Here is a 27,670-nt window from a genome sequence, read left to right on the forward strand (position 1 = left end):
AGCGGTTGAAAATACTCTTTTGCTCGAGACGGAAGTCGTTTGTATGTTGAGGGATTCCGTGCTGGCGAAAGGCGTAGTTTTGTGAGGATTCACGTGGTTTGGAGGGACGTAGTCAAGACCGGGGGGCATTTGTTGTCAAGGTGGCCGCCCTAACTATAAAGCGCTGCAGGAAACACTGCCTCAATCACAGATGAGTTCCCTTGTGAATATTAAAGGTTGTATAGAGGATTTTCCAAGGAACGAGAAATCCAGCGACTGTTTGTCCTTTTTCAAATGTTGCTCCTGCGTGAAACCACCTCCCCTCCCCTACAGCTCCTACGTAGAAACACCTCCTCCCTCCTCCTCCTTACGCCAGAAACAGGTTTGTTTACAGCCGGTGCTGCACATGACTTGTAAACAACTAACTACAGTGTTGGTTAGACAAGACGGAGAAGTGAGGAGCGGCAGGGAGAGAAGAGCGGAAACGGACAGCGGGGAGAGGAGCAGGAAAGGGGTGCAGAGAAGGTTGCGCGGAGATTCAGTGCGAATGAACTAACTACAACACGCAGCAGCAAGCGGACTCTTTCTTTGCCTTGAAAATTACGTTTTCAGACATAGGATATCACATTCATATCCTGAAAAACGTTTGTCTAACTCTTGGAAATAAAGTACGTTTTCATAATAAGCAGAAGTTTCCTGTCCAGGAGTAATTTGTGGACCAGTGCGTCAGTCTTTAGACCCTTCGTCTGCTTCAGTTGCGCCATCGCTGGAATGAATCTACAAGAATCACCTTAGTTTGGCTTCGCTGCTTTTCCCCTTGTCTTCTTCTTTCAGCGACCTCAAAAATGGGGACTTTAGGGTTTTGCGGCGAACTGCTTCTGGATTCTTGTCGCCATTGCAACAAACTTTGTGCGAACTGCGAGGAAGATATAGGTCAAAAAAGCCGCTAAGAACTGTTGCGTTGGTGGAGTAAACAGCGTCTGTGCGTCTTGCGTCTGTGGACTGCGTGACAGTCGTACGTAAACCACGTAACGGCGGCGCAGGCAAGTCAGTTACACTAGAAACGTAGGGAGTTTGATTGACAGCCTGTCAGCTCACAGATAACGAGGCAGTGTCGTTATCTATTGGCAAATGTTTAGCCCCACCACGTCCAGAGTTGATGAATTTTTATTCTCTTTTTTTTGGTCATCATAATTACAAGGCTACTGCATCTTTATAATCTATCATTGACAATTTGAAACAAAAAAAAAATCCTCCATACAACCTTTAAAGAGCAGAGCCTCTGTGTAGCTGCACATATAGTGGGGGAATGTAAATACACACAAACTGCACAAACTCACTCGTGCACAGACCTGCACCAAACCCAACGTCTCGTACTGAAACAGTTCAGCACGAATATATGAATAGTTACACTCCTACTGCACACACCTTCACTACAATCATCTGGATCATTTCAGTCCTGGAATTTCCCGTCTCTATTGAACTGAAGGTAAAAGGAGCTGTTCACTTGAAAACTACATCTTCATGACATCACAAGGTGGAACAGAACATTTTGAGCTTTAGAGATGTAGACAGACTAATGATGCTTTCAGACCGGGACGTTAAAAAACTCGCTGTCTTAGACGACATGGACCAATGGGAGAAAAATACTTCACGTGTTTCCAGGGCGCCCATTGCCCTGGAAACAAACGCCATTTCCCATCTTTTGCCAGGAATGATAAACCAGACCAGACAGAGAGTTTTTCTTTTTTTTTTAGCGTTTTTATCACATAAAACCATCAGCAGAGGAGATCGGCTCGACGACTGCGGCATGAATATATTTACTCTCTGCTAATGACAATGGTTCAGTCCTGGTTTAATCTTGGTTTAGTCCTGGTTCAGTTCTGCTGTAATCTTGGCGATTGACTTGGCGGTTACGGTGTGTATATATATTTATGATCCGCTGATGACACGGCGTAGATTTCTTGTTCACGTGTTTGTGGCTCCCGTTTTTTTTCATGGGTCTTTCTTCTTCTTCCTGATAATAATGCCACTACATCACTGGAAAGTCGTCTCTGATTGGTTGACGCGGTGCTTCCGACGCTAAAAGTTCAGCATTTTCAACTTCAGACACCGACACCCTGAATGTGCGTCTAGAGACTCAAGACGCGTCAACGCCAGATTCGCTTCAAAACGCAGGACGCCCTAGACGCACGTCCACTTAGAGTTTCACGTAAACTGGACGGCTTGACGTTCCGCTCTGAATGGACGAAAAAAAATAAAGTGTTACTCAAACGTGTGAATGAAACAAAACAAAACTCCACAGTGTTTTTGGTTTGAAAGAAGAATTCATCCTAAATTTGCAGGATTTTGTGCGTTAAAAGTTGCACTGTGTAACTTTCTGATTGGACGTTCGTCACTTGTTCTGCTTGTTTCTATGGAGACGTCATTTCTCTGCCTGGAACGTTCCACAGTGTGACATTAAACTTTTATTCACATACTTTACATTTATTCAATCTCAGGTGATTTTAAAGCTCAAAAATACCTCGAAAAACAAACAGGAATTCTGACTGTGAGCGGCGTCGCCTCTCCACAGATCTGACCTCTCTGCGTGAAGACAGAAAGGTTTAAAGCCGCACTGTGGAAACATTTCAGACAAGAGAAAAGCATTTGACAGCAGAGCCTCCACCAGAAAATGTACACAATGCAGCTTTAAACATGCGTGAATGAAACAAAACAAAACACAACTCCAGGTCTGTTTGTGACGAGAAAACGACATTAAAACACAGAAAAAGAAAAAGAGAAAACAGAGTCACACGGGCCTTTAAAAAAAAAAAAAAGCCCCATTAGCCACATGCAGGCTCCAGGCTCCAGGCTCCAGGCTAACGGCGCACATCCTGGAAGGAAAGAGAGAAGAATGGGTTTTACGCAAAGGCCACGTCCTGTTTCAGTTTTTACATTTGCACGTGTTTAAACAGAAACACGTCGCCCTGAATCACTCTCTCCTCTGCGCTCCCTCTCTCTTCTTTTTTTAGTTTTACTTCATTGGAAATTCCTGGGCTGAAATGATCCAAATGATTTATTTATTTGTTTATTATTAGTATAAAAAAGATATTAACAGTGTCCTAATAATATGATAACTTTGTCCTGAAGTAGAATTTTTATCATTTTTGTTTACATTTTTGTTGGGGTTTTGGTTTTCTCACCTGCTCAAATTAAAAGTGTGAGACAAAGGAAACCTTTTTTAATCTTTCTTAAACCTCAGCTCTCGGTTCTAACTCGCGTTTTGTGTTTTTTGTTTTTTTGTTTTGCAGCAGATCTCGCAGCTCCTGTCTCTGCTCCGACAGGGCCAGCTCCAGCCCAGGACCAACTTCAGAGGAAACAAGTTCTCCCACCGCAGGTAAATACACCTGTCCGAACGCCCGCAAGGTCTGTCGCAGCGAGAAATCTGCGTCTGAGCACCTGTAAGTTCTACCGTCGCAGGCCAGTACTGTGCCTCTGTATCTGAACACCTGTAGGCGGAATTTCTTTCTCTGAACACCCGTCAGTTCTATTGCAGCGGGTGAGTAGGTCTGTCTGAACACCTGTAAGGTCTACCGCCGCAGGTCAGTGCCTCTGTGTCTAAACAAACTGGTGTATCAGCGCAGAAATCTGTGTCTGATCGCTCGTAACGTTTACCACCACAGGTTAGTCGGCTTGTCTGAACACCTGTAAGGTCTGTCAAAGCAGGTATTTATATCTGAGCACCTGTAAGGTCTATTATAGCGGGTCAGTGCCTCTGTGTCTGAATGTGAACAGCTGATAGTTCTCCTTTCGTAGGTAAATAGGCCCATGTGCACCTGTATGGTCTACGATAGCTGGTAAATAGGCCTGTGTATCTGAGCACCTGTAAGGTCTATCCATATATTGTATAAAAGAATGGACATAGCCAACGCACTAACCACCACGTTCCGAAAAGGAAGTTCTCCAGGAGGCTCTTCCGGCTCCTTCTGACTCTGGCTCCAGGTGTCTTACATTAGGATCTTGTGGCTCCTCTCTCTGTAGCTGCTGCTGTGAGCCTCGTTATTTTGGTCTTAAAATGTTTGTATTAACCCACGACACAGGATCCTGAATTTTTCATTTTGATAGTTTGTGTCTAAATCAAGATATGAACATAAATAACAGACCAATCAGATGCATTTATTCCCCGAGGTCACTCCCTCTACCGTGAGCAACAGGTTTGATTGACAGTTACTGCGTTTCATTCATGGATCTTTTAAAATAACTGAAGGGTGTTGCTGCTTGTTGCTGCCTCCAGTTGGTGTAGTGACACTCACTGAAAAAAAAAACATGTACAGTGTTGGGGAGTAACAGATTACATGTACCGGAGTTATGTAATCAGAGTACAAATGATGAGTAACTGTATTCAGTTACAGTTACTGTTTCAGTGAGTGGTAATTGGATTACAGTTACTTTGTTGAAATAAATGGATTACATTATTACAGGATTTTCACATTTTGGGCTATATCGCTTTTTTTTTTTTTTTCTGTAATTCCACTCATTGCCGGACACTAAACCAGGACTAAACCAGGACTAAACCAGGACTAAACCAGGACTAAACCAGGACTAAAGCAGGTCTAAAACAGGATTTAACAGGACTAAATCCTGCTGCGTGGACGTGTCTCTCTTCTTCTATCAATAATATTTTTAATTTGGTTCAGTAAAGTCTGGGCTTTTTAAAATTTTTTTTTAGCAAATAAAACTTCTTATGTTACGATTTCCTCGTCTTTGTTTCTCTACAGCAAATCAACTAATCCAAAGTATTCAGATTACATTACTCACTTTAAGTAATTTAATGGATTACATTACAAACTACATTTTGGAGATATGTAATCTGTAATCTGTAGGGGATTACATTTTAAAAGTCACCTTCCCAACACTGCCCACGGGCCGAGAGAGGATTTTTCTCATGAGCACAATGTAATCACAAACTGCTCGTGTTCAGCTGACAGGGACTTTCAAAAATGTTGCATTTTGTGGCGATTTTTACATATTTGTACATCAAAAACTTTTTCTCAGCTCAAAATCCTTCAGTTGTCTTAAAAAAACACTTTATAATCGTTCGGCTCCTCTCGCTCTGATTGGTCAAAGTGATCACGTGATACACGAGCCCGCGCTCCACTACTGCACATGCTCAATCAACCAACAGCCACCGGAAGAACCTCTCCGGGCTAAAGGTGAATCTGGAGTCACGCGTCATTGACCTCAGCCCGTTGACTTGAATGGGCGGCCATTTTGAAACCCCGGGGCTTGGTTTTGTTGCTCAGCCCCCTTCCTGTTTTCCGGTGAGAAGATTTAACAACCTCAGTCATGATTGGCTCTTGTGGTTGCTATGATACTTGAGGTCGGATTTCCAAATATGGAGCCTTGTGCCAAATTTGCTTCTGTAACGAGAGCTTCATTTGAGTGGAGCTGAACGCTGTGGGTGAGGACCTGGGGGAAGTGTCTGGGGTGAAGGAAATCTGATAGTCCCTGTTTGGACTGTTGCCCGCGCAACCTGGCCCTGGATAAGCAGAAGAAAATGGATGGATGGATGAACGCTGTGGGTGACGTCACACTCGCTGAGTCCATTTCTTTATACAGTCTGTGGGTCTGTCATAGCAGAACTGTGTCTGAACTAGGGATGGGCATGATTAATCGATTAATCGATAATTGATCATTAAGAATTTCATCGATTACGTTAATTTTAATCGACAAACCAAATGTATGTTGCTGTGTGTATCGTGACCAAACAGGTGTGTACATGTGTCTCTGCATCAGAAGGAGCGAGACACAAACAGTCTGTAACGAACCGAAGCACAAATGTGGATTTAACGATGATTTGTACAAGAAATTCCACACTTTCCGTTGCGTTCGGGACAAGTGTGAGTCCATGTGCACAGTGTATAAAGCAGCACATATGTTTCTGTGTCCAGTGGGAAAAAGTTTTACCAGGTGAGAGTCGCTCAATGTGGATGACGAGGCCCCGCCCCCTCCCCCCGTACGCTGTCCTGGTTTTGACAAACACAAATCTGGTCACACTGACCTGTATTCACCTGAGTCATGTCTTTTAATCCTGACAGAAGTTGAACCACATCAGCGACACAAGAGCTGGAGTTTTATCTTCACTTAGTTTATGTAAATTAGTGATGCGGTTTTAAGTTTCATTTCTGTGAGATTTGAACAAAACTGAATTAAACACATTATAATGTCAAACAGCTGATGTGGATCTAGAGTCGTTACAGTTTATATGTCGTATGTTGAATTTATTTATGCAGATTAGTAGTGCAGATAGTAATAATAATGATGATCATTTTAATATAAAAACGTTAATGATTAATCGATAATCGATCGTTAATTCTTCCAACGATCGACTAAGAAAATTACATTGAATGCCCATCCCTAGTCTGAACACCTGTAAGGTTTACCACTGGACGTTACCTGTTTGATCACCTGTAAGTTAAATCACAGCAGGTCAGTGCCTTTGTATCTGAACACCTGTAAGGTCTGTCAAAGCAGGTATTGTTGGGTTTCAGATGACATCAATACATTCTCTAGGCTGATCATATTTAATTCAGATGGTGCAGCTAAAATAAATATTGTTAAATTGCAGTTTTTTGTCATAATACGAGACGTGAGTGTGTTTGCTCATTAACAGAAATGATCAGGTTCAAAGTAAAACATTTCATGGCAAAGTCCAACATAATCAAACAGGAAATCTGGCTCTTGCTCCCAGTATGACCTCATCACATCCTGGAATCTGAAAAACGGCAATTTATATCTGAACACCTGCAAGGTCTGTCAAAGTAGGTCATTACTTATGCGTCTGAACAGCTGTAAGTTCTATCGTAGCTGGTCTGTCTGAGCAGCTACACTTTTATAACGCTTGTTTGTCATAATAATCCTCAGTTTCGCAATTTTGCAATTCATCAACTCAGCTTCTACTTCGATAACTGCTACAACCACGTCTACTTCACCTCACTGTTCAGAATTACAGAGTGTTTCCCGTCCGAAGCCCAAAGCAGAAGCCCAGACTGACCAGACGAACGCAAACTAACCGCAGTCTTTTGTCTGTGAGGCTCTTCTGCGTTAAAAGTCTTGTCCTTGTTGTGACTGGGCTGCAGGAAGAGGAGTGAGGAGTGAGCGCTCTGTTGTGTCGCTGATTTGTTTCAAGGCTGAAGTCTGGCTCCAAACTCTCCGCTCACACAAACATGTCCTTTCTCCCTCTCGCTCTCTGTTTCTCTCGGTCCGGTTTCCTCTGAACATTTACCACCGTCTGTGTCAAGAGACAAACCAGTGCATCAGCTTTTCTGTTTTTATTACACTGCAGCTAAATTATATATATTTTAATAATTCTTGAAACTCTTGAAATGTTTTAAAGTTCAGTCCATGTAGCAAATGAACTATGGTGCTGGAAAGCTTCAGTTCTGACTAAAGATCGACTAAAGCTACGTTTATATGATGAACGTCTGAACAGAAGACGCAAAAGTGGCGCCGTGTCTTCGCTTTTTATTCCATGTTTAGACAAGAGTTTGCGGGAGGAAATCTGCGTGCGTACGGTGACGCAAAAGTGATCAGATCTGACCAGAGTTTTGCGTCTTGGCCAGTGTAGACGGAAACACTACGGCGGAGCGTGTTCAACTTTTACACTCTGGAGTTTGGTTTCAGATTTTTGCATTTTAAGACCCCCATAAACACCGTCACCGTCTAAACGAAAGGTACTTTTGATAAAATGTTTGTCATTTTGAGGTCACTGTTCGGTTCATTTTCGGTTCAGTTTGGGAACAAAATGCAAAACCATTTCCTTGTTGTTTATTTGTCTTTTTATTAAACCAACACTTTGTTTTAACATTTTACAAACGGGAAAATAAAATAAATGGAAAGTGCTGATTGGTAATACTAATAAGTTAAATCAAATGGTCTCAAATAAGTAACAAATGTATCAAAAATCATAAAAAATAAATTCCTTGTAAACAGTAAACAAAACTTTTCAAAAAGTAAAGTGCAGCACTAACAGTTCCAGCATCAAGTTTTACTCAGATTTTTGTCCAGTAAAAACAACTTGTCCACATGGTCTGAAGTAAGAGCAGATCTGTTGCAGTTACAGTGAGTGTGTTTACATGCACATCAATAACCCGGTTATGATCGGGTTTTTTGAGTATCCTGGTTTCTTGATGGTGCATGTAAACGCAGTAACCCGGTTATGGCAGTATCCCGGTTATTAGAAACTGGGTGACTGTAGCTGGTTTATTCCGATAGTAACCAGGATACTTGTGGCATGTAAACGCAGTACCCCGGTTACTGCAACATAAAGTTGAGTGCGCATGCGTCCAAAAGACACTTTCCAGCCTTTTTACCACAGTAAACAGTAGTGACATAAATAAATTGACCAACATAAATAAAGTGACCAAACGAGTGAAATGACTGTAAAATAAAGAGCTGCGCTAAACCTGCACACGTACAATCTGCACTCGTACGACCTGCACTCGTGTGACGCTGAAAAGCTAAAACATGAACTATCTCCTATACTCTATATGCACAGAACAGACTTCACCATCATTAGCACCTCTTCTGTCACAGAAATAACACACATAATCCACAGAGTCGTGTTCATTTAGTCCAAAAGAAACTGAACCACGTCGGCGCAAGGAGCGAGTTGTTTTTATCGCCGCTAACAGTTTATGCTAATTAGCCAAACGGTCTTAAGATTCGTTTCTGTAAAACGTAAACAAATGTGATCACAGCTGAATTATCTGATCAAACGGGCCGATGTGGATCTATAGTCTTTATGGTTTATATGTTGTAAAGTTGAGTTTATTTATGCAGATTTTAATGAAGAATCTGCACAGTGGATTGTGGGAGATCTCGTAGCTCCTTAGCTTCTTATGCTAAAGGAGCTCACGGTTTGTATTTTTCCTGGTTTATGAAATTGATTTAAGTTGATTTTTGCGCCTGCGCATTTGTAAGATTATGTCAAGAAACCGGGATACTCCGTTTGATCATGTACACGTGGATATGAGTGTCCCGGTTTCTCAGTGCTCATGTAAACACAGTAACACGAACACTGACAGAACCGGGATATGGATATGTATATACTCAATGTCACTGGGGTGGACAGACATTCTGCGCTGGCTAAAAGCAAAAGTGAGAGCCAGGGCTGTTGTCAAGGTGGCCGCCCTAACTATAAAGCGCTGCGGGAAACACTGCCCCAATCACGAACAAGTTTCCTCGTGAATATTAAAGAGCCGAGCCTCCGTGTAGCTGCACATGTAGTGGTGGAATATAAACACACAAATTTCATACATGAACCTTTACACTCCTAGAAAATATCGGTCTGTCTCTAGTTCTGTCAGCTTCACTTCACTCTCGTCTGGCATTTTAAATTTAGGAACCTTTTTTTTATTTTTTATTTATTTATTTATTTATTTATTTCATTCATAAAGCATAAAAAGACATCTACAGTGTCACAACATCAAACACACAAGAAATGAATGAAAAGGAGCAGAAAGAAGAAAAAATCTTATGTTATCTGCCCCCCTTTCCTTTTTCAAGACAAAACATCAACACTGATCGTCACTAAACATTCCTTATCAGTTCAGGCACAATTACTGATCAATTGCAAACAGTAAATCTTCATTATTATACACAACTTAATTTTCTTTTTCATACAGACACAGTGCATTCGATTTTATATGTTTTTTTAAATGTCATCATTGTACTTGATTCTTTTATTTCTTTGTCAAGACTATTCCATAAGTTTAACTCCTTTCACAGCGACACTTCGCTCCATAACCTTGGTTCTGAATCTGGGTTTTTTAAACATGTAGGTTCCTTTTAAATTGTAGTGGCTTGTTCTCATCTCAAACAGTTTTTGAATATTTACAGGTAATAAATTACACTTTACTTTATACATGACTTTGAGGATACTTAAGTCAACAATATCCTGCATTTTCAACACTTTAAGTTGAACAAATATTGGGTTGTTTGTCTCTCTACAATGACTGCTGGTGATGATTCTCAAGGCCCTTTTTTGTAAAATAAATAATGGTTGTAGGTAAGTTTTACATGTTGAACCCCAAATTTCCACACAATACATCAGATATGGTACAATTATAGAGTTATACAAAGTTACTAATGCTGTAACTATTTAGTGAGAACTTTATTTTATGCAGCAGAACAGCAATGGCTTTGGAAATGTTGCCTTTTGTGTAATTTATATGAGATCTCCAGTTTAGACCTTCATCAATCATAACTCCTAAAAATTTAGTTTCATTTACTCTTTGAATTTGTATCCCATCTATTTCTAAAGTTATGTTGTCTTTTTTCTTTTTATCATTAAATAAAATGAAATTTGTTTTTTTTTAACATTCATAATCAATCCATTTAAATCAATTAAACCTTTATATTGGGGAGATTAGACTATATTTTTTCTTAGCACTTAGGTGTGTGTGTGTGTGTGTGTGTGAATTATGAGTGGGCATAGTCTGTGCACTGAAAAATATGTATAATAATAATAACTTTTTTGAAGAGTAATGTAAGAATTAAATTGACTGGAGTTGAATTGGACGTGTGAGTGCAGTTCACCCTGACCGAGGCTTGTTTCAGTTTCAGTCTCTTTACCACAAAAATGAAAAGAATGTGGCAGATACGGAGACACAACAAAGTCTCCTCACATTTTAATCACATAGTTCCTTTTTTTAGTTTTTGTTTTTTCAAATTCTCACATTGGGAAGATTCTCCTGTTGGCAAAAAAAAAAAAAAAAAAAAAACAGATTCCAGTGAAATGGCTGAAGTAGTAATAGTCGTTCTGTGTTGTATTTGTAACTGGTTTGTTACCAGTGTTGGGGAGTAACAGATTACATGTACTGGAGTAATCAGAGTACAAATGATGAGTAACTGTATTCAGTTACAGTTACTGTTTCAGTGAGTGGTAATTGGATTACAGTTACTTTGTTGAAATAAATGGATTCACACAGAGGGATTTTCCTATTTTTACATTTTGGGCTAAATCCCCCCCCCCCCCTTTTTTTTTTTTTCCTCGGTAATTCCACTCATTGGCAGACACTAAACCAGGTCTAAACCAGGTCTAAACCAGGTCTAAACCAGATCTAAACCAGGTCTAACCAGGTCTAAAACCAGGTCTAAACCAGATCTAAACCAGGTCTAAACTAAGACTAAACCAGGTCTAAACCAGTAAACTCTAAACCAGGTCTAAAAGACTAAACCAGGTCTAAACTAAGACTAAACCAGGACTAAACCAGGTCTAAACTAAGACTAAACCAGACTAAACCAGGTCTAAACTAAGACTAACCAGGTCTAAACCAGGTCTAAACCAGGTCTAAACCAGATCTAAACCAGGTCTAAACCAGGTCTAAACTAAGACTAAACCAGGTCTAAACCAGGTCTAAACTAAGACTAAACCAGGACTAAACCAGGTCTATACCAGGTCTAAAACCAGGTCTAAACCAGATCTAAACCAGGTCTAAACCAGGTCTAAACCAGGTCTAAACTAAGACTAAACCAGGTCTAAACCAGGTCTAAACCAGGACTAAACCAGGTCTAAACTAAGACTAAAAACCTAAACTAAGACTAAACCAGGACTAAACCAGGACTAAACCAGACTAAATAAGACTAAACCAGGTCTAAACTACTAACCAGGTCTAAAATCTAAACCAGGTCTAAACCAGGTCTAAACCAGGTCTAAACTAAGACTAAACCAGGACTAAACCAGGTCTAAACCAGGTCTAAAACCAGTCTAAACCAGATCTAAACCAGGTCTAAACCAGGTCTAAACTAAGACTAAACCAGGACTAAACCAGGTCTAAACCAGGTCTAAACCAGGTCTAAAACCAGGTCTAAACCAGGTCTAAACCAGGTCTAAACCAGGTCTAAACCAGGTCTAAACTAAGACTAAACCAGGTCTAAACCAGGTCTAAACTAAGACTAAACCAGGACTAAACCAGGTCTATACCAGGTCTAAAACCAGGTCTAAACCAGGTCTAAACCAGGTCTAAACTAAGACTAAACCAGGTCTAAACCAGGTCTAAACTAAGACTAAACCAGGACTAAACCAGGTCTATACCAGGTCTAAAACCAGGTCTAAACCAGATCTAAACCAGATCTAAACCAGGTCTAAACCAGTTCTAAACTAAGACTAAACCAGGACTAAACCAGGTCTATACCAGGTCTAAAACCAGATCTAAACCAGGTCTAAACCAGGTCTAAACTAAGACTAAACCAGGACTAAACCAGGTCTATACCAGGTCTAAAACCAGGTCTAAACCAGATCTAAACCAGGTCTAAACTAAGACTAAACCAGGTCTAAACTAAGACTAAACCAGGACTAAACCAGGTCTATACCAGGTCTAAAACCAGGTCTAAACCAGATCTAAACCACCAGTCTAACCAGGTCTAAAGGTCTAAACCAGGTCTAAACCAGGTCTAAACCAGGTCTAAAACTAAGACTAAACCAGGACTAAACCAGGTCTAATACCAGGTCTAAAACCAGGTCTAAACCAGTCTAAACCAGATCTAAACCAGGTCTAAACCAGGTCTAAACCAGATCTAAACCAGGTCTAAACCAGGTCTAAACCAGGTCTAAACCAGGTCTAAAAGTCTAAATCAGGTCTAAACCAGGTCTAAACTAAGACTAAACCAGGACTAAACCAGTCTATACCAGTCTAAACCACTAAACCAGATCTAAACCAGGTCTAAACCAGATCTAAACCAGGTTAAACTAAACTAAACCAGACTAAACCAGGTCTAAACCAGGTCTAAACCAGTCTAAACTAAGACTAAACCAGGTCTAAACCAAGACTAAACCAGGACTAAATCATGCTGTCCCCTTCATCTTCTATCAATAATATTTTTAATTTGGTTCAGTAAAGTCTGGGCTTTTTATTTTCTTTTATCAGACAAAACTTCTTATTTTATGATTTCCTCGTCTTTGCTTCTCTACAGCAAATCAAGTAATCCAAAGTATTCAGATTACATTACTCACTTAAAGTAATTTAACGGATTACGTTACAAACTACATTTTGGGATGTGTAATCTGTAATCTGTAGGGGATTACATTTTAAAAGTCACCTTCCCAACACTGTTTGTTACGTGGTGAAGCTTCGTTAATGTGTGTATATAATATTCCTGTGACCCTGAAGTGACTTGAGTCTATATTAGTTGAATGAATGCGTTAAAGGAGCTGGGACAGATCTGGGACGCTGCCTCTGTTTGAGTTTTATTAGATTATCGTCACATGACATTTTGAAGTGGAATAATTCATCTAATAATTCATGTTTAACTGGATTTACAGTCAGACGTTTGGGGCGTCTTTAATTTAAAGTTGAATGTAAAGGTGCATTTTTACAGCGAGCAGTAAAATGACAGATCAGACCTGGTGGTGTCTCCGTGGAGATCGGCTTAACTCTTTCCCCGTTGGACGCCGACTAGGAACAACCCAGACATGTATGACCAGAGCTGAACATAGAACATAACTGCATGAAAGAAAACAGACTTCCACGAGTGATTATAAATGATTTTTACACTCATGAACTTAATTGAAACACAGACATATTTGGAAACTCTTCATTTACAGTGTTGGGAAATTTACTTTTAAAATATATTCCCCTACAGATTACAGATTACATACCTCAAAATGTAGTTTGTAACGGAATCCATTAAATTACTTAAGGTGAGTAACGTAATCTGAATACTTTGGATTACTTGATATTGTCATGTTTTTTTTATAAACTACATGAATGTAACAACCACATCCTGAAAAGTCTTGTTTGTTCTCTTCAAATTGGCTGAGCCCAAGTCTCCATGAACAGACTTTGTTTGTTGTAGTGAACATAAGATGTTTTATCTGATAAAGGAAAATAAAAAGTCCAGTCTTTCCTTAATGAAATTAAAAAATATTATTGATAGAGAAATTATTTTTACATGAGATCACTGCTGCCTTAAAGTATGTCCACCTATTACTGTTAGATGTTATATTGTTTAGACCTGGTTTAGTCCTGGTTTAGACCTGGTTTAGACCTGGTTTAGTCCTGGTTTAGTCCTGGTTTAGTCCTGGTTTAGACCTGGTTTATTCCTGGTTTATTCCTGGTTTAGACCTGGTTTATTCCTGGTTTATTCCTGGTTTAGACCTGGTTTATTCCTGGTTTATTCCTGGTTTAGACCTGGTTTAGACCTGGTTTATTCCTGGTTTAGACCTGGTTTAGACCTGGTTTATTCCTGGTTTAGACCTGGTTTATTCCTGGTTTATTCCTGGTTTAGACCTGGTTTATTCCTGGTTTATTCCTGGTTTAGACCTGGTTTAGACCTGGTTTATTCCTGGTTTATTCCTGGTTTAGACCTGGTTTATTCCTGGTTTATTCCTGGTTTAGACCTGGTTTATTCCTGGTTTATTCCTGGTTTAGACCTGGTTTATTCCTGGTTTAGTCCTGGTTTAGACCTGGTTTATTCCTGGTTTAGTCCTGGTTTAGACCTGGTTTAGTCCTGGTTTATTCCTGGTTTATTCCTGGTTTAGACCTGGTTTAGTCCTGGTTTTAGTCCTGGTTTTAGTCCTGGTTTTACCCAAAATGTGAAAACAGGAAAATCCCTCTGTGTAATCCATTAATTTCAACAAAGTAACTGTAATCCAATTCCCACTCACTGAAACAGTAACTGTAACTGAATACAGTTACTCATCATTTGTACTCAGATTACATAACTCCAGTACATGTAATCTGTTACTCCCCAACACTCTTCATTTCTGGATGTTTAAATGTGATTCAACTCATTTACAGGTTTATAACAGCTCACTGAAAATGAGAGTTTACCTGGTCAGGTGCAAAATCGAAAACAAAAAACTACATTCAGCATCTGATATCTGCATGTTCTGAGTACTATATTCATAAAAAAATAAAAAATATACTTTGACAAAGTATTTAAACAGATTTCATATCACCAGATACAGTAAAGCCAAGTGTGCACCTGTTTTTACCTGTTGTTCACTGTGTGCACCTAATTCATTTTTTCCATTTAACTTATTCAACTCATTTATCTTATTATAATATAATAATATAATAATAAAACTCTTCCCCGTCAGTGTGTGTCCAGTATTTGTCATCTTGGTCACTTTCTCATGTGCAGAGCTCCACATAAGCGTTTGTTTCTGTAGTGATTCTGTTATACATCACATCTTGGAAAAAAAAGACTGAAATATTTCAAAGGACTCGTCTGAGCAACATCCAGATTTCGGGACAATTTTGGTTCATAATCGAGTATAAAGCTCAGATAGTTTGTTTGGACATCGCAGGACTCCACACAGACGCATCACAGGCAAGTTTCACTCTCTGAAAGTCCGTCTCTGTCGCTGTTTTACACTTTATAATCAACTTCATCATCACTTTAAAATCTATAAAAGTCACTTTCTAGAAACGTATCCATAAAATACGTTCACTCCTCATTATTTCTAAAACTGTGCGCCGCGATCTTTCCATTGCACGTGTTTCGTGTTGTGTTTTTTCTGGAAGCTACAATCGTCACTACTTCGATTAACTTTGGAAAAAATCTTCGAAAACGTATCCTTGAATCCTATTGGTCAGTCTAATGTGGGTTGTAGTGGCCCCGACCTATCGCAGCCTCTGTTTACATGTGAAAAACCGAGTCACGTCTTTAGTGACACAACGGAGGTGTCAGAAGACGCCATTAATGAAAAAAGGGGGTCGTCAATGTCATCTTCATCCGAGAGTTAAAGCCATGCTAAAGGTTGCCACACTCTATAGAATTTTTTTGATCTTAAAGGTTGTATAGAGGATTTTTTTTAAGGGAAGAGAAATACAGCGACAGTCCTTGTGCGCGTTCAGAATTACTGTTGAAGTTTCCTGTCTAGAAGTAATTCAGCGACCGACGCGTCAGTTTTTAGACCCTTCGTCTGCTTCGGTCGCGCCATCGCTGGACGAGATCTCCAAGAATCACCTCAGTTTGGCTTTGCTCCTTTTCTTCTTCTTTCAGCGACCTCAAAAACGGACTTTCTTTTGCGGCGAACCGGTCGTGGATTCTCGTCCGCCGTCGCGACAAACTTTGTGCGAAATGCGAGGAAGCGACAGTTCGAAAAAGCCTCTAAAGAACCGCTGCGTAAACCACGTAATCCCCGCGCTCCGACGAGTCAGTTATACTAGGGAGTTTGATTGACAACCTAACAGCCAATAGAAAATGAGGGAGCCTCGTTTTCTAATTGGCTGATGTTTATCTGGCCTCAACACGTCCACAGCTGATAGATTTTCGTTCTTTTTTTTTTGGTCATCATAATTACAAAGCTGCTGCGTCTCTGTAATGGTATTTTAATCTTTCACTGACAGTTTGAAACAAAAAAAAAATCCTCCATACAACCTTTAAATGATTTTTTTTTTTTTTTTTGTGCTTTTCAGAAAGATTTTAGCAAATGTACATAAAAGAACAATCAACCTGTGGGTTCTACAAAAAATATATATACCATTTTGACCATCGCTTCTCAAATTTAACCAGTTTTCAGAATCAAATAATACTGTATTTTCCAGATTATTGAGCGCACCTGAATAAAAACCACATCAACAAAACATCGTCGCTGGATTAAAGAGGCAATCGAACTCCGCGAGAAGCAAATCTTGATCGAAACGGGCAAATTCTCGTGTAGTGTGTGGCGGCCCTTAGGAGCATTCCAGGCAAAGCAGTAAAATCTTAACGGAGACGGCAGCTGATGGGTCCAGACAGGTCTTTTTTTTAAGCCACAGTGTGTAATTTTTTAACCAAAACACCATTCCATTTTGTTTTTAACGCACTGAAAAACTAAAAAAACGAGTCCTTACAGGTGCCTCTAGAACATTTATAGACTCTACTTTAACAATAACAAACTATTTTGATAATTGACACAGCGTCTTCCTTCTGTCTGTTGTTTCATGGTAACAAAGGAGTTTTTTGGTATTTATTGGGCGAAATCTTGTCCAAACTTGTCTCTGATGCTTTTATTTATATGTGTTGTGTTGTGTTTGCAGGTGCGGGGCTCAGGACTGTGGAGACTGGCAGAGCACGAAGGACAGCGGACACGGGGAGAGCGAGCCCGGGGACGGAGACATGGGCTGGGACACCGGACCAGACTGTGCCCTGGACCCTCAGCTGGAGGAGGGGCTCACCAACCTCATCAACAACACCGGTACGGAACTGATATGTACTTTGATACTTTGATCCTAAAGGGGCCGGATCAGAAAACTCACAACATATAAACCTCAAAAATAACAATAAGTTCAAATATTTGTGCAGAGAAACACAAATCTATTACAGAAATCTTTTTTAATTGATGAAACTTTCTTTTACAAATATTATAATATTATAAACAACCTGAAACTTTAAGAAAAATACAATTTCAACACAATGTTTTAACATGAACTTGTATGTAAATAGGAATAAGTCAATTTTTCTTGGAAAATCCTGCACTCACATCTGAAAATCATGTCACACGCATCTGATTCCCTTTGTACGGAAGCCCTGAGAGGCAAGAGAAAAAAAAAAAAAAAAAAAAAAAAGAGGCAGGTCATTTGGGCTCTATTTTCTAAGTGTTTTTTTTTTTTTTTCACCAACTCAAAAAAAAAAAAAAAAGAAAAAAATTTCCTACTTTTTTATTTTTTTTTTTTCTAAAAAAAAAAAAATTTCCCCACAATTTATTATTATTTTTTTCTTGTGTTTTTTTTCACTCAGAGCTTAAGTGTTTTCCTGGTGTATTCCTATAAGCTCCAATAGAGAAACTAGAGCCCAAATGACCTGCCTCTTTTTTTTCTCTCTTGCCTCTCAGGGCTTCCGTACTTTGGCATCTATGGAGTTCACAAACAAATTTCTCGAGCCATTTTCCGCTGTTAGGATCCAACAGCCACACAATTACGATGTCTAAATCCCAAAACTAAAATATGACAATATCAGAACCAGAAACAAAAGTGATATGGTTCAAAAGACTTGAAAAGATCGACTTTGTCAACAGACACGTCCCACTGGGAAAACAAACATGGAGGTTTGATGCTCAGTTTTTCAGAAGATCCTTCCCAGTAAGAAATGCATGTGCGATGACCGGAAGTCCGAAATTCGTGACGCATTTATATAAGTAATTTGGTGTGAATAAACGATGGATTAGTGTGGTCATGAAATGTGACATTGTAAATAGTTCTTATTGCTCTTTTTTGAAGTGTCATCAATCGTTCTATTGCGGTTTTATGATTACTGCCCTAAATGTTCCACAGTGTGACATTAAACACTTTTACTTTACATTTATTCAATTAGAGTTGGTCAAAAATACCTCAAAAAACAACATTCTGTCTGTGATCTGACCTGGAACTTGGTCTGGTTTGGTTTCAGTGAAGACCAAAGCAGTAACTAATCTCCATGGAGAAAAACATCTGACAAACCCTTCACCAGAAAAGTTACGCAATGCAGCTTTATCTTTTTGGCTACTCCACCCGACTGTGCTTCCGTGACGTTGTGTACAGAGCAATAAGATAAATAAAACTAAATAAAAACCCCAAATGTCTCCTCCAATCCAAACCCACGTCTCAAAACGGCTCATCCCCTCCACATGATTACACACCTTTACCCATAATTCACTGCAGGAATGTTAAATACAGACTGTCTCCTCGGCTCACTCAGGCAGGAGGAGGTTGCGGGTTAGACTCCTGATCTGAGTGCAGCTCTAAAGGTCCCACATTATGCAAAATTGACTCTTGTGAGCTTTTAGTCCTGTCATAATAATACAATTCACGCACGTTTGAGTAAATCTGCATTATTAGTCTGTCTGCAGCTCCAAAAATTCCACCTCGTGATGTCATGAAGAGGTAGTTTTCAAGTTAACAGCTCATTTTACCAAAACTCTAAACACACTGAGAATTCTGTCCAAAAGTCTGACATGATTTACACAGAAGGAGGTAATCATTTCTGCGCACATAAGCCTGAGTATCTCTGAGTCTGATTCATCGCTCGGTGAAAAGAAGTAACTGGAGCTGTTCGTACTTGGGGCCTGCGGCGGGTGAATCATCGGCTCTCGGCTCAGCGTGTCGGAGAAAACAAAGACCCGCGCTCCGTGTCATCTGCTGTAGAGTCCAGCGTGAGCCCGAGGGCCACGGAGACACAAAACCAGAACATACCAGAGCCACAATGGAGCCTAGATTACACGACTCTCTGATCTGTGTTATAATTTTGTTTCCTTATCACTAAGCAGTGGTGGAGCGTCAGCAAGTCCTTCTCTGCTGGCCTAAAAAAAATATCTGAATCACAAACTGATGTTAATTATATTATTATTAAATAATTCCAAATGGTCTGTCCTCTTCCTTTCAGAGTTTTTCTGATGCTTGTGCTGCTTCCACACATGGATTTTCATATTAAAGCATTTGACCAATCACATTTCAGCCGTCACTTGTTGCCGGGCAGAGTCAAAGTCAAAGAAGTCTGAGGCCTTCACAATCCGTTCTGCAGGAACTTCGAACACAAAATAAATGTCCATGGAACTGCTGCTTCAACCAATCAGATTTTGAGTTGGTGTCGCCAGGACCTTTAACAGCGAACGACAACGACACCGGATTCAGACTCATGCTTAAACAGAGAGAGAACCAGGCAAAACGGCAAACTGCATCTGTAGCGGAACCAGGTCTAAACCAGGACCACACCAGGACTAATCTTGGACTTGAGAAAGAGAGCGAGAGAGCAAAAAAGAGAGAACCCCCTCTGAGCCCCGTGTGGCGTGTGGCAATGGCCCTGGCCTGGTCCTTTCGTCTGCGGTCACCCGAAGTTTTTTTTAAATTTTTCCCCCTCCGTCATGAGAAATGTGCTTTTTTTCTTGGCACAAACTTGAAAAAATGATGATATGATGTTAAAAACTGAGCTGACAAACTGACAAAACAATTCAAAAACTGCTCACTGGTGTTGTCGAGTGTGATCATGTTTCATTACGGCTGCTGCTGTCGGCAATAAACTTCTTACCCCAGCGTGGTTGAAGTTTGTCTATTAAAAGTTCACAAATGCGTCTGTGTTTGACACGACGTGAGTTTGTTAAATGTGCAGAGGTAAATCCCACTGCGAAACCAGTAAGAGAATGAAACTCCAGTTAGAAACTTCAAGAAACAGGTTTATAAATCCTACCCACTTTCTTCATTTTCTTCAGTACAGTTTGCTTGGTTTATTTTATGTCTAAATGAACATTAATCAGATAAATTGGAGATAGATTTATAAAGACATTGATATATATGTGTCAGAATAACTGCAAAATACAGATGAATGTCAAAAATTACAAAGATGGTGTCGATTTGGTCTCGATGGGCTGTGTTCTTGGTCTTGTCTCGGGCTCGACCCTCAGTGGTCTTGGTCTTGTCCTGGTCTTGGGACCCTGTGGTCTCGGACTGGTCTTGGTCTCGACTAGCGCAGTCTTGGTTATAACACTACTGCTCAGTGTGTGAGCCAAGTAGCCACAAGAGCAGCCAGCCACCCTGTTGCCATGAAAGAAAACGTGTGAATGAGCTCACACTTCAGTTTCATCGCCGCATCACCTCACCGCCGAGCGCTGCTACAAAACCAGGCACTTTATTTCCTCTTTTAATTCCTCTGGAGTCATTGGCTCCCAAAGCTAAAAACAAGCTGCCTCTGTGTTCACTAACTCAACCTGGCAGCCTCGGTTGTCATAACAGCGGCGCCTTCGTCTCCCCGCGCACTCGGCGTCACATTAATCACACTCGGCGAGCGCGCGGCCCAGCTGAGGCACAGATGGGCTGCGGGCGAACGCGTTAGCATCCGTCAATAACTGATCAAACAGCTCGCAGCGTGAGGGCCCCGCGCCACCGGAGCCTGTTCGCGCCGCGCTAATGTTGATCCAGCTAATTGTGGGAAAAGAAAAGCGTACGGGCACTTTGAATCGACGGCGCCCCCCCTGGAGAGACGCGGGAATACATTATCAGCTACAAAGACCTGCTTATGTCGCCGCGGCGGGAGGCGGGGTTTAGAGACACGACTGAAAACTGAGGAGAAATTAATGTTGCCGTGGCGATTAATAATTTCAAATTAAATATTATAGGAGAAGGGAAGAGTGTCGGAGAAGGGAGGAAGAAGACAAACTGGACAGGGACACGAACGTATTTACGTCGACCGGAAGAAAACGCACACTTCAGCTGCTGCCGGCTTTTCTGTCGTCTCAGTTTGTGGTTACGCCACCGACACAAACACCATCCAAACTTTTTCTCGCAGTGGTTCCGATGATAATTGCGCAGCAGCTGGAGAATTGTCTCATCACACTTTACGTCTCAGCTGAGGAGGAAAAAGGGAAGAGTGTCGGAGAAGGAGGAAGAAGACGAACTGAGTCAACGGCTGCTCTACCTCAGCCCACTCCCACATCCCGCTCACAAATACAAAGAGACGTGGATGAAAGTCCGAAGCCAGGACTTATGGAGCCAGATCGTCGGGATCGCGTCAGAAGGGCGACACAACGAGCATGAACTGAACAACCGGGATTATTTTTAAGAAGAATAAACGTTTACATCGGGGGTGTCAAACATACGGTCCGGGAGCCACATCCTTCCCTCCAAGACCTTTAATCTGGCCCTCGGCTGATTTTCTACTAAAATATTTAAATTATATTTTGTATTAAAATCTTGTTAATTTTCTGCAGTGCTTATCATATCAGCGTCTCTGTACGTGGCCCCTCCCACCAGAGCAGCACAAATGAAGACTTGTCTCTTTCCAAACGCTCTTAAAGGACGATCGTTTTGACTGTTGACCGTGACACCCTCATCAGAAAAATGTCACACACACAGAGGCACTGGAGACGCTGCGATGATAAACACAGCAGAAAATTAACAATATTTTAATAGAAAATATAATTAAAATACTTTAGTAGAAAATCAGCCAAGGGCCAGATTAAAGGTCTTGCAGGACTGTATGTTTGACACCCCTGATTTACACAGTCAAAGTTTTCCTTTTTGGTTCTTCCTGTGGATCAATCCTGCCCATCGCCTTCACCTTTCACTATTTTTCAATTCCGTTGGGAAGAGAAACAGTTTGAACGGAGGTTTGCATCACACACATCTGATTCACTTTTTCATCTATGGAGTTCGCAAACGTCCAAAGCCCGTTTTCCGCAGTTAAGACGTCCAACAACCGCACAATTATGATAAATCCCGTAACAAAAATTTGACGATATCAGAACCAGAAACAAAAGTGATATGGTTCAAAAGACTTGAAAAGATCGGCTTTGACAATAGACACGTCCCACTGGGAAAACAAACATGATGCCCACTTTTTTAGAGTGCCGTTGCATTGTGTGATGACCGAAAGTCCAAAATCTGTGTGCATGTATTTTCCAGAGCGACTTACAGTCTGAAAAACAGGGTAATATTATTTGAAGCTTGGTTTTTAAATAAAACAGATTAGTGTTTGAACTCAAAGGCTTTAATTTATTCTATCGTCTGCTTTCTGAACATTTGGAGACCATTTTGATTTGAAACAAGACATTTTTTAAACGGTAAAAAAATATTTTGCATACGTGAGTTTTCGCATCTCCTCTGGACCGAGTGTGAAGGCGGGAAACACTTCCTGATAAAACTTCCACATCACTTCCCGTCCCCAAGTGTGACTTCCTGTAGACGGTCGTCGGGAGAGATTCTTGAACCAAGTCAGAGATCCAGAAAGATTAGCTGCAGTTTACGGGGCGGACGATCGGGAGGTGACGACGGCCGCTTCCTGAAGAGGGCGACATAGAGGAAGGGCTTATCAAAATGGGTCAGAGGTCACTCGGGCAAACGGTTTAACACATGGGCGGAATTTGAAAACGCCCTGAGTCTGTGTGGAGATCTGGAAGCAACGACTAAAAATATGACCAAACAAAACTATAAACAGCAGAGGAACATTGACAAATTTAAGGACTGCATCTACTTTCACAAAACGTTACAAGCACAGCGTCTCCATTCTCTTTCCTCGCTTCCTTCTCGTCGTTTCCTCTCCTCAGTTTTTCATTTTTCAATCAATCAAATGTGTCAAATTGAGTGGTGTCCCAAAGAAAACTACAGAACGAAGAGAAAACAAAACACGACGGAGGCTTCAGGAGCAGACATCAACAAACGAAATTAAACTTTATTGGTCTCAGTGAGGAGTTAATACCGTATTTTTTGGACTATAACTCACACTTTTTTCATAGTTTGGGTGGTTCCTGCGACTTATAACTTATATATTCAAATATATAATTTCACATGTTAGAGGCACTCTGATTTGCGGGGTGTTTATTAATCCATGTTCTTTGTTGTGGTTTCAGATGACGTCTTCTCCGAGGTTCCAGATCCTGCCTGGATGGCCCGACTCTCCCTGCCTCTCTCCAGCGACTACCACGAAAACGTTTTTGTCCCCAACGGGCCGCCGTCCACAGACAGCGAGCTCCTCCCCCCGGACCGACTGGACTCCTCCTCGTCCTTCTCCACCTTCGGTAAGTCCAGTAAAAATACAGTGATTTCACGCAAGATCTTTGGGTTGGACTAAATCAGCGGTCTTCATAGTCTTCAAAAGTACAACCTCGGATAATTTAAAGGTTGTATGGAGGATTTTTTTTGTTTGTTTATTTCAAATTGTCAATGAAAGTTCAAAATAGAATTACAGAGATGCAGCAGCCTTGTAATTATGATGACCAAAAAAAAAAAAAAAAAAGAATGAAAATCCAAAAACTGTGGACGTGGTCGGGCCTGATAAACATCAACCAATAGATAACAAGGCTACCTCTTTATCTATTGGCTGTTGGGTTGTTAATCAAACTTCCTACGTTTCTAGCATCACTGACTCGCCGGTGCGCTGGAATTACGTGGTTTACATTCGCCTCGCACGCACTGATGCCGTTTACTCAACCAATACATCGGTTCTTAGCATCTTTTTTGAACTGTAGCTTCCTCTCAGTTTGCACAAAGTTTGTTGCGATGGCGGACAAGAATTCACGACCAGTTCATCACAAAAGAAAGTCTGTTTCTGACATCGCGGAAAGAAGAGGAGAAGGGGAAAAGGAGGGAAACACAACATTTGAAAAAGGACAAACAGTCGCTGGTAGGGATGGGCATGATTAATCGATAATTGATCATTAAGAATTTCATCGATTACGTTAATTTTAATCGACAAACCGAATGTAGGTTTCTTGTGTAGCACACAAGAGCTTTTTTTTTCTTCGCTTAGTTTATGCAAATGAGCCATGTGGTTTTAAGATTTGTTTCTGTGAGACTTGCTCATTAAACACATTATAATGTCAAACAGGCTGATGTGGCTCTAGAGTCGTTAAGGTTTATATGTCGTAAAGTTGAATTTATTTATGCAGATTAGTGCAGATAGTAATAATAATGATGATAAATTTTAATATAAAAACGTTAATGATTAATTGATAATCGATCGTTAATTCTCCCGATTATCGATTAAGAAAATTTAATCGAATGCCCGTCCCTAGTCGCTGCATTTCTCTTTCCTTGGAAAATCTTCTATACAACCTTTAAGGCTTTCCAAGTACCATCAGACCTAAACCCGGACTATATCAGGTCTAAGTTAAGGGCTGGTCTAAAATGAGACCAAGTTCTAGATAAATAAGGATTAAAATACATTCACATACCACTACAGGCAGTTTGAGAAACACTAGACTAGGCTGGTTGAGGTCTTCCATTAGTCCTGGTTTAGGTCTTTATTTTGAGGCCTTTATTGTTTTTTTCAAATTGGGGTCAGACATCCCCCAGGAAGCTCCAAAATGCTCTAAAACGCCAAAAATGGTGTCATTCGTTTGTGCTTCGTTTGTGCTGTGTTGTGCTGTGACAATTTTCATTTGTGCAAGTATATTTCTAAAATTATGAATTATTATTTTGGAGTTTTGCCGCACAAAACTAGTGAAGAGAAACGATCTGAGGCTGTGGAAAAGTCTGTATCAGACTTTAGTAACTTTACTTTTGATTCATATTTTATATAATGATACAGACTTTTCCACAGCCTGAGATTGTTTATCTTCACTAGTTTTGCGGAATTTGTGGAAATGACATCATATAATTTCCACAAAAATAAAACTGTTAATATTTATAAAACAAACAAAACATTTTGCAGCACACAACAGCACAAATGAAGCACAAACAAATTAATCAATTTTGGGTCGTTTTAAAGCAGTTTGAAGCTTCCTGTTGGGCTCGCTGATCCCAATTTGACCTAGAAAAGAATTGTTAATGTCTCAAAAACTAAAACAGCACAAATTAAACTTTTTGCAGAACAAAACGGCACAAATGATTGATGTAGTTTTTGTGTAGGTTTGGGTTTCATGGGCGGCCAACTTCACGGAGGTGACGACACAGTGCAAGAAAAATATCTGACGAAGGCTTTTCTTTTTTTTTTTTTTTGCTTTAAAAACTAATAAAACGTTTTGGACATCGGCCATCTGATTGTGCTGTACATTTTTTTCACTTTTATTTTGCTGTTCCTTGCATCTATAAGAACTTTGGTGTGTGTTTTCTATTTCGTTTGACCTCACTGAAAACAGACCTGAAGTTATGTTTTGCGTCATTCAGCGTGATTGAGGATTCATCGTTTTCTATTTAAGACAAGAACTCAGCCTAAATGTGCAGGGTTTGTGTGTTAAACATGTGAATGAAACAAAACACAACTCCAGGTCTGTTTTTGAAGAGGAAGCAACATTATAACATAAGAAAATAGTGTAATACAGGCCTGTTAATCCTTGACCCGCCTTCTCCTCCTGCAGGTAAATCTCCGGACAGGGAGGAGCCGGTGAACGGGGCGCTGCTCTCAGAGGTCAGCTCCCTGTTTGAGATGCTCCTGACGCAGAAGGGAGGCTCCAGGCTGGGCCCCCCCCCGGACGTGCTGTACCGCCTGTCCAACGCGTACCGCCAGAGCAGCCACAAGAGGGCAGCGCCGCACCCCTGAGCGCTACACTGGAACGGACCGTACACTGTATAAAGACGAGGACCGAGGGAGTGTGACGTCACCCGCAGCGTTTGGCTCCAGTCAAATGAAGCTCATCGAGGCTTGCGAATAGGAGCAAATTTGAAGACGATTTCCAAATTGGGAATAGAAATTTAGGCTACGTTCAGACTGCAGCTTGAAGTGAACCAAATCTGATTTTTTTGCCCCTATGCTCCTGTGTCTGAACTTTTAATGACATTCTCCAGCGACGAGGTCAGGAATCGGAATACACTAGACGGTTTATAAGAACCCCGGAAGTTGTAGCTCGTGCACCGGCCAATCAGCGAAGAGCTGTGAAGCCGTGACGTCGAACTCGTGGCGTCTGTCTGGGTCCCTTTTGTGAAACAGCACAACAGTAAACAAAGCGTCGAGATGGATGTAGACGAAGACAGACGTTCTGTGTTGGCGACGATTCCCGAGATCGAGGATTTAAAGCTGGAATAAAGAGAATGTTTGGTGAATTTTATCAAGGGGAAAGACGTTATTGTTCTTCTTCCTACGGGATTTGGAGCTTTACATACGTCACAACCAAACAGCAGCGATTGGTTAAATTAAAAAAAGGGTAACACTTTATAATAACTACACATTATTTAGCCTTAATAAAGCATGAATAAAGACTTAATTTATACTGAACAAAGACTTAATTAATAATGATTCACGCTTAGTAAATGCTTAATAAAGGATAATTAGTCTTCACTTTAGAAAAGCTCTCAAAAAGACTTAACTAACAGATAACAGCTGCCTGAATTATCATTGCATTGTATTATTAGTAAATCATTCTCTCATAGCTTATTAATCATTAATAAATGCACAAATGGTTAGTCCATGAGTAATTAAGTATGAAGTAATTATGAGTAACTATTTACAGCACAGGCAAATTAAGTGCAAGTGCCAATTAAGGTAGTAATTAAGTAGTTACTAAGTGTGAATCATTATTAATTAAGTCTTTATTCATTATTAATTAAGCCTTTGTTCATGCTTTATTAAGGCTAAATAAGGTGTAGTTATTATAAAGTGTGACCAAAAAAAGTACCCGCCTACCGTCGAGTGAACGAATCCTAAAGCTGCGAGGTCAGACGGTTTCCACAAAGTGAATCAGGCTAAGCCACTTGGATATGTGCTCCTAAAACCGATACATATCCGATCTTTTGACATGTGACTTCAGTCTGAACGGTCAGGTCACATTCATCCCACCTACACGTCAGGCTCAGAGTCCAGAACCGGGTGTTTTTTGAAACAATTGCCAAAGAAATCAGAGCGCGGCTACAGACGGTCCTGACTCCAACGTCAACGAAAAATAAAGAACCTGCGACACAAACGAAGCGGCCGTGGACGTGGAACCCGAACCGTATTTTGGGAGACGAGCCCGGCGTTTAGGCGGTCGTTCTGTCCTCCAATGCGCATGTGGGACACTTTTGCGGGACATTTAAAGTTAAAGTGACATTTTAACGACCTCGCAAAAAAAATCTGATTTAAAAAAAATATCAGATTTGAGCGTTAAGCCCCGCAGTCTGAACGTAGCCTTATTTACGGACCAAAATAGTTGAAGAAACAAAACAAAAATCATGTAGAGCAGGTTAATACGAATATTTTAAAGGTGCTTTGTGTATTTTTGAGCTGTAAATCCACCTGTAATTGAATAAATGTAAACTAGGGCTCCACCAGAAAAGTAACACAATGCACCTTTGAGAGCAAAATTACGAGAGAGGAGATGATTTTTCAATGTCAAGTCAAT

At 40.5% G+C, this 27,670-nt stretch overlaps 1 protein-coding gene across 1 annotated transcript in view; it reads left to right on the forward strand.

Annotated features, from left to right (window-relative positions):
- pcdh12 (protocadherin 12) overlaps positions 1-25,955 on the forward strand; it is a 58,222-nt gene extending 32,267 nt beyond the window's left edge. Inside the window, 4 exon segments of the mRNA XM_020940957.2 lie at positions 3,273-3,358; positions 16,992-17,149; positions 23,267-23,434; positions 25,715-25,955. Coding sequence (XP_020796616.2) covers positions 3,273-3,358; positions 16,992-17,149; positions 23,267-23,434; positions 25,715-25,896 — 594 coding nt within the window. The 3' untranslated portion in view covers positions 25,897-25,955.
- Positions 25,956-27,670: the final 1,715 nt, after the last annotated feature.

The sequence above is a fragment of the Boleophthalmus pectinirostris genome, unplaced genomic scaffold (genome assembly GCF_026225935.1).
Source record: "Boleophthalmus pectinirostris isolate CB_2022bp ecotype Guang Dong unplaced genomic scaffold, ASM2622593v1 HiC_scaffold_3, whole genome shotgun sequence".
NCBI classification, from domain to species: Eukaryota; Metazoa; Chordata; class Actinopteri; order Gobiiformes; family Gobiidae; genus Boleophthalmus; species Boleophthalmus pectinirostris.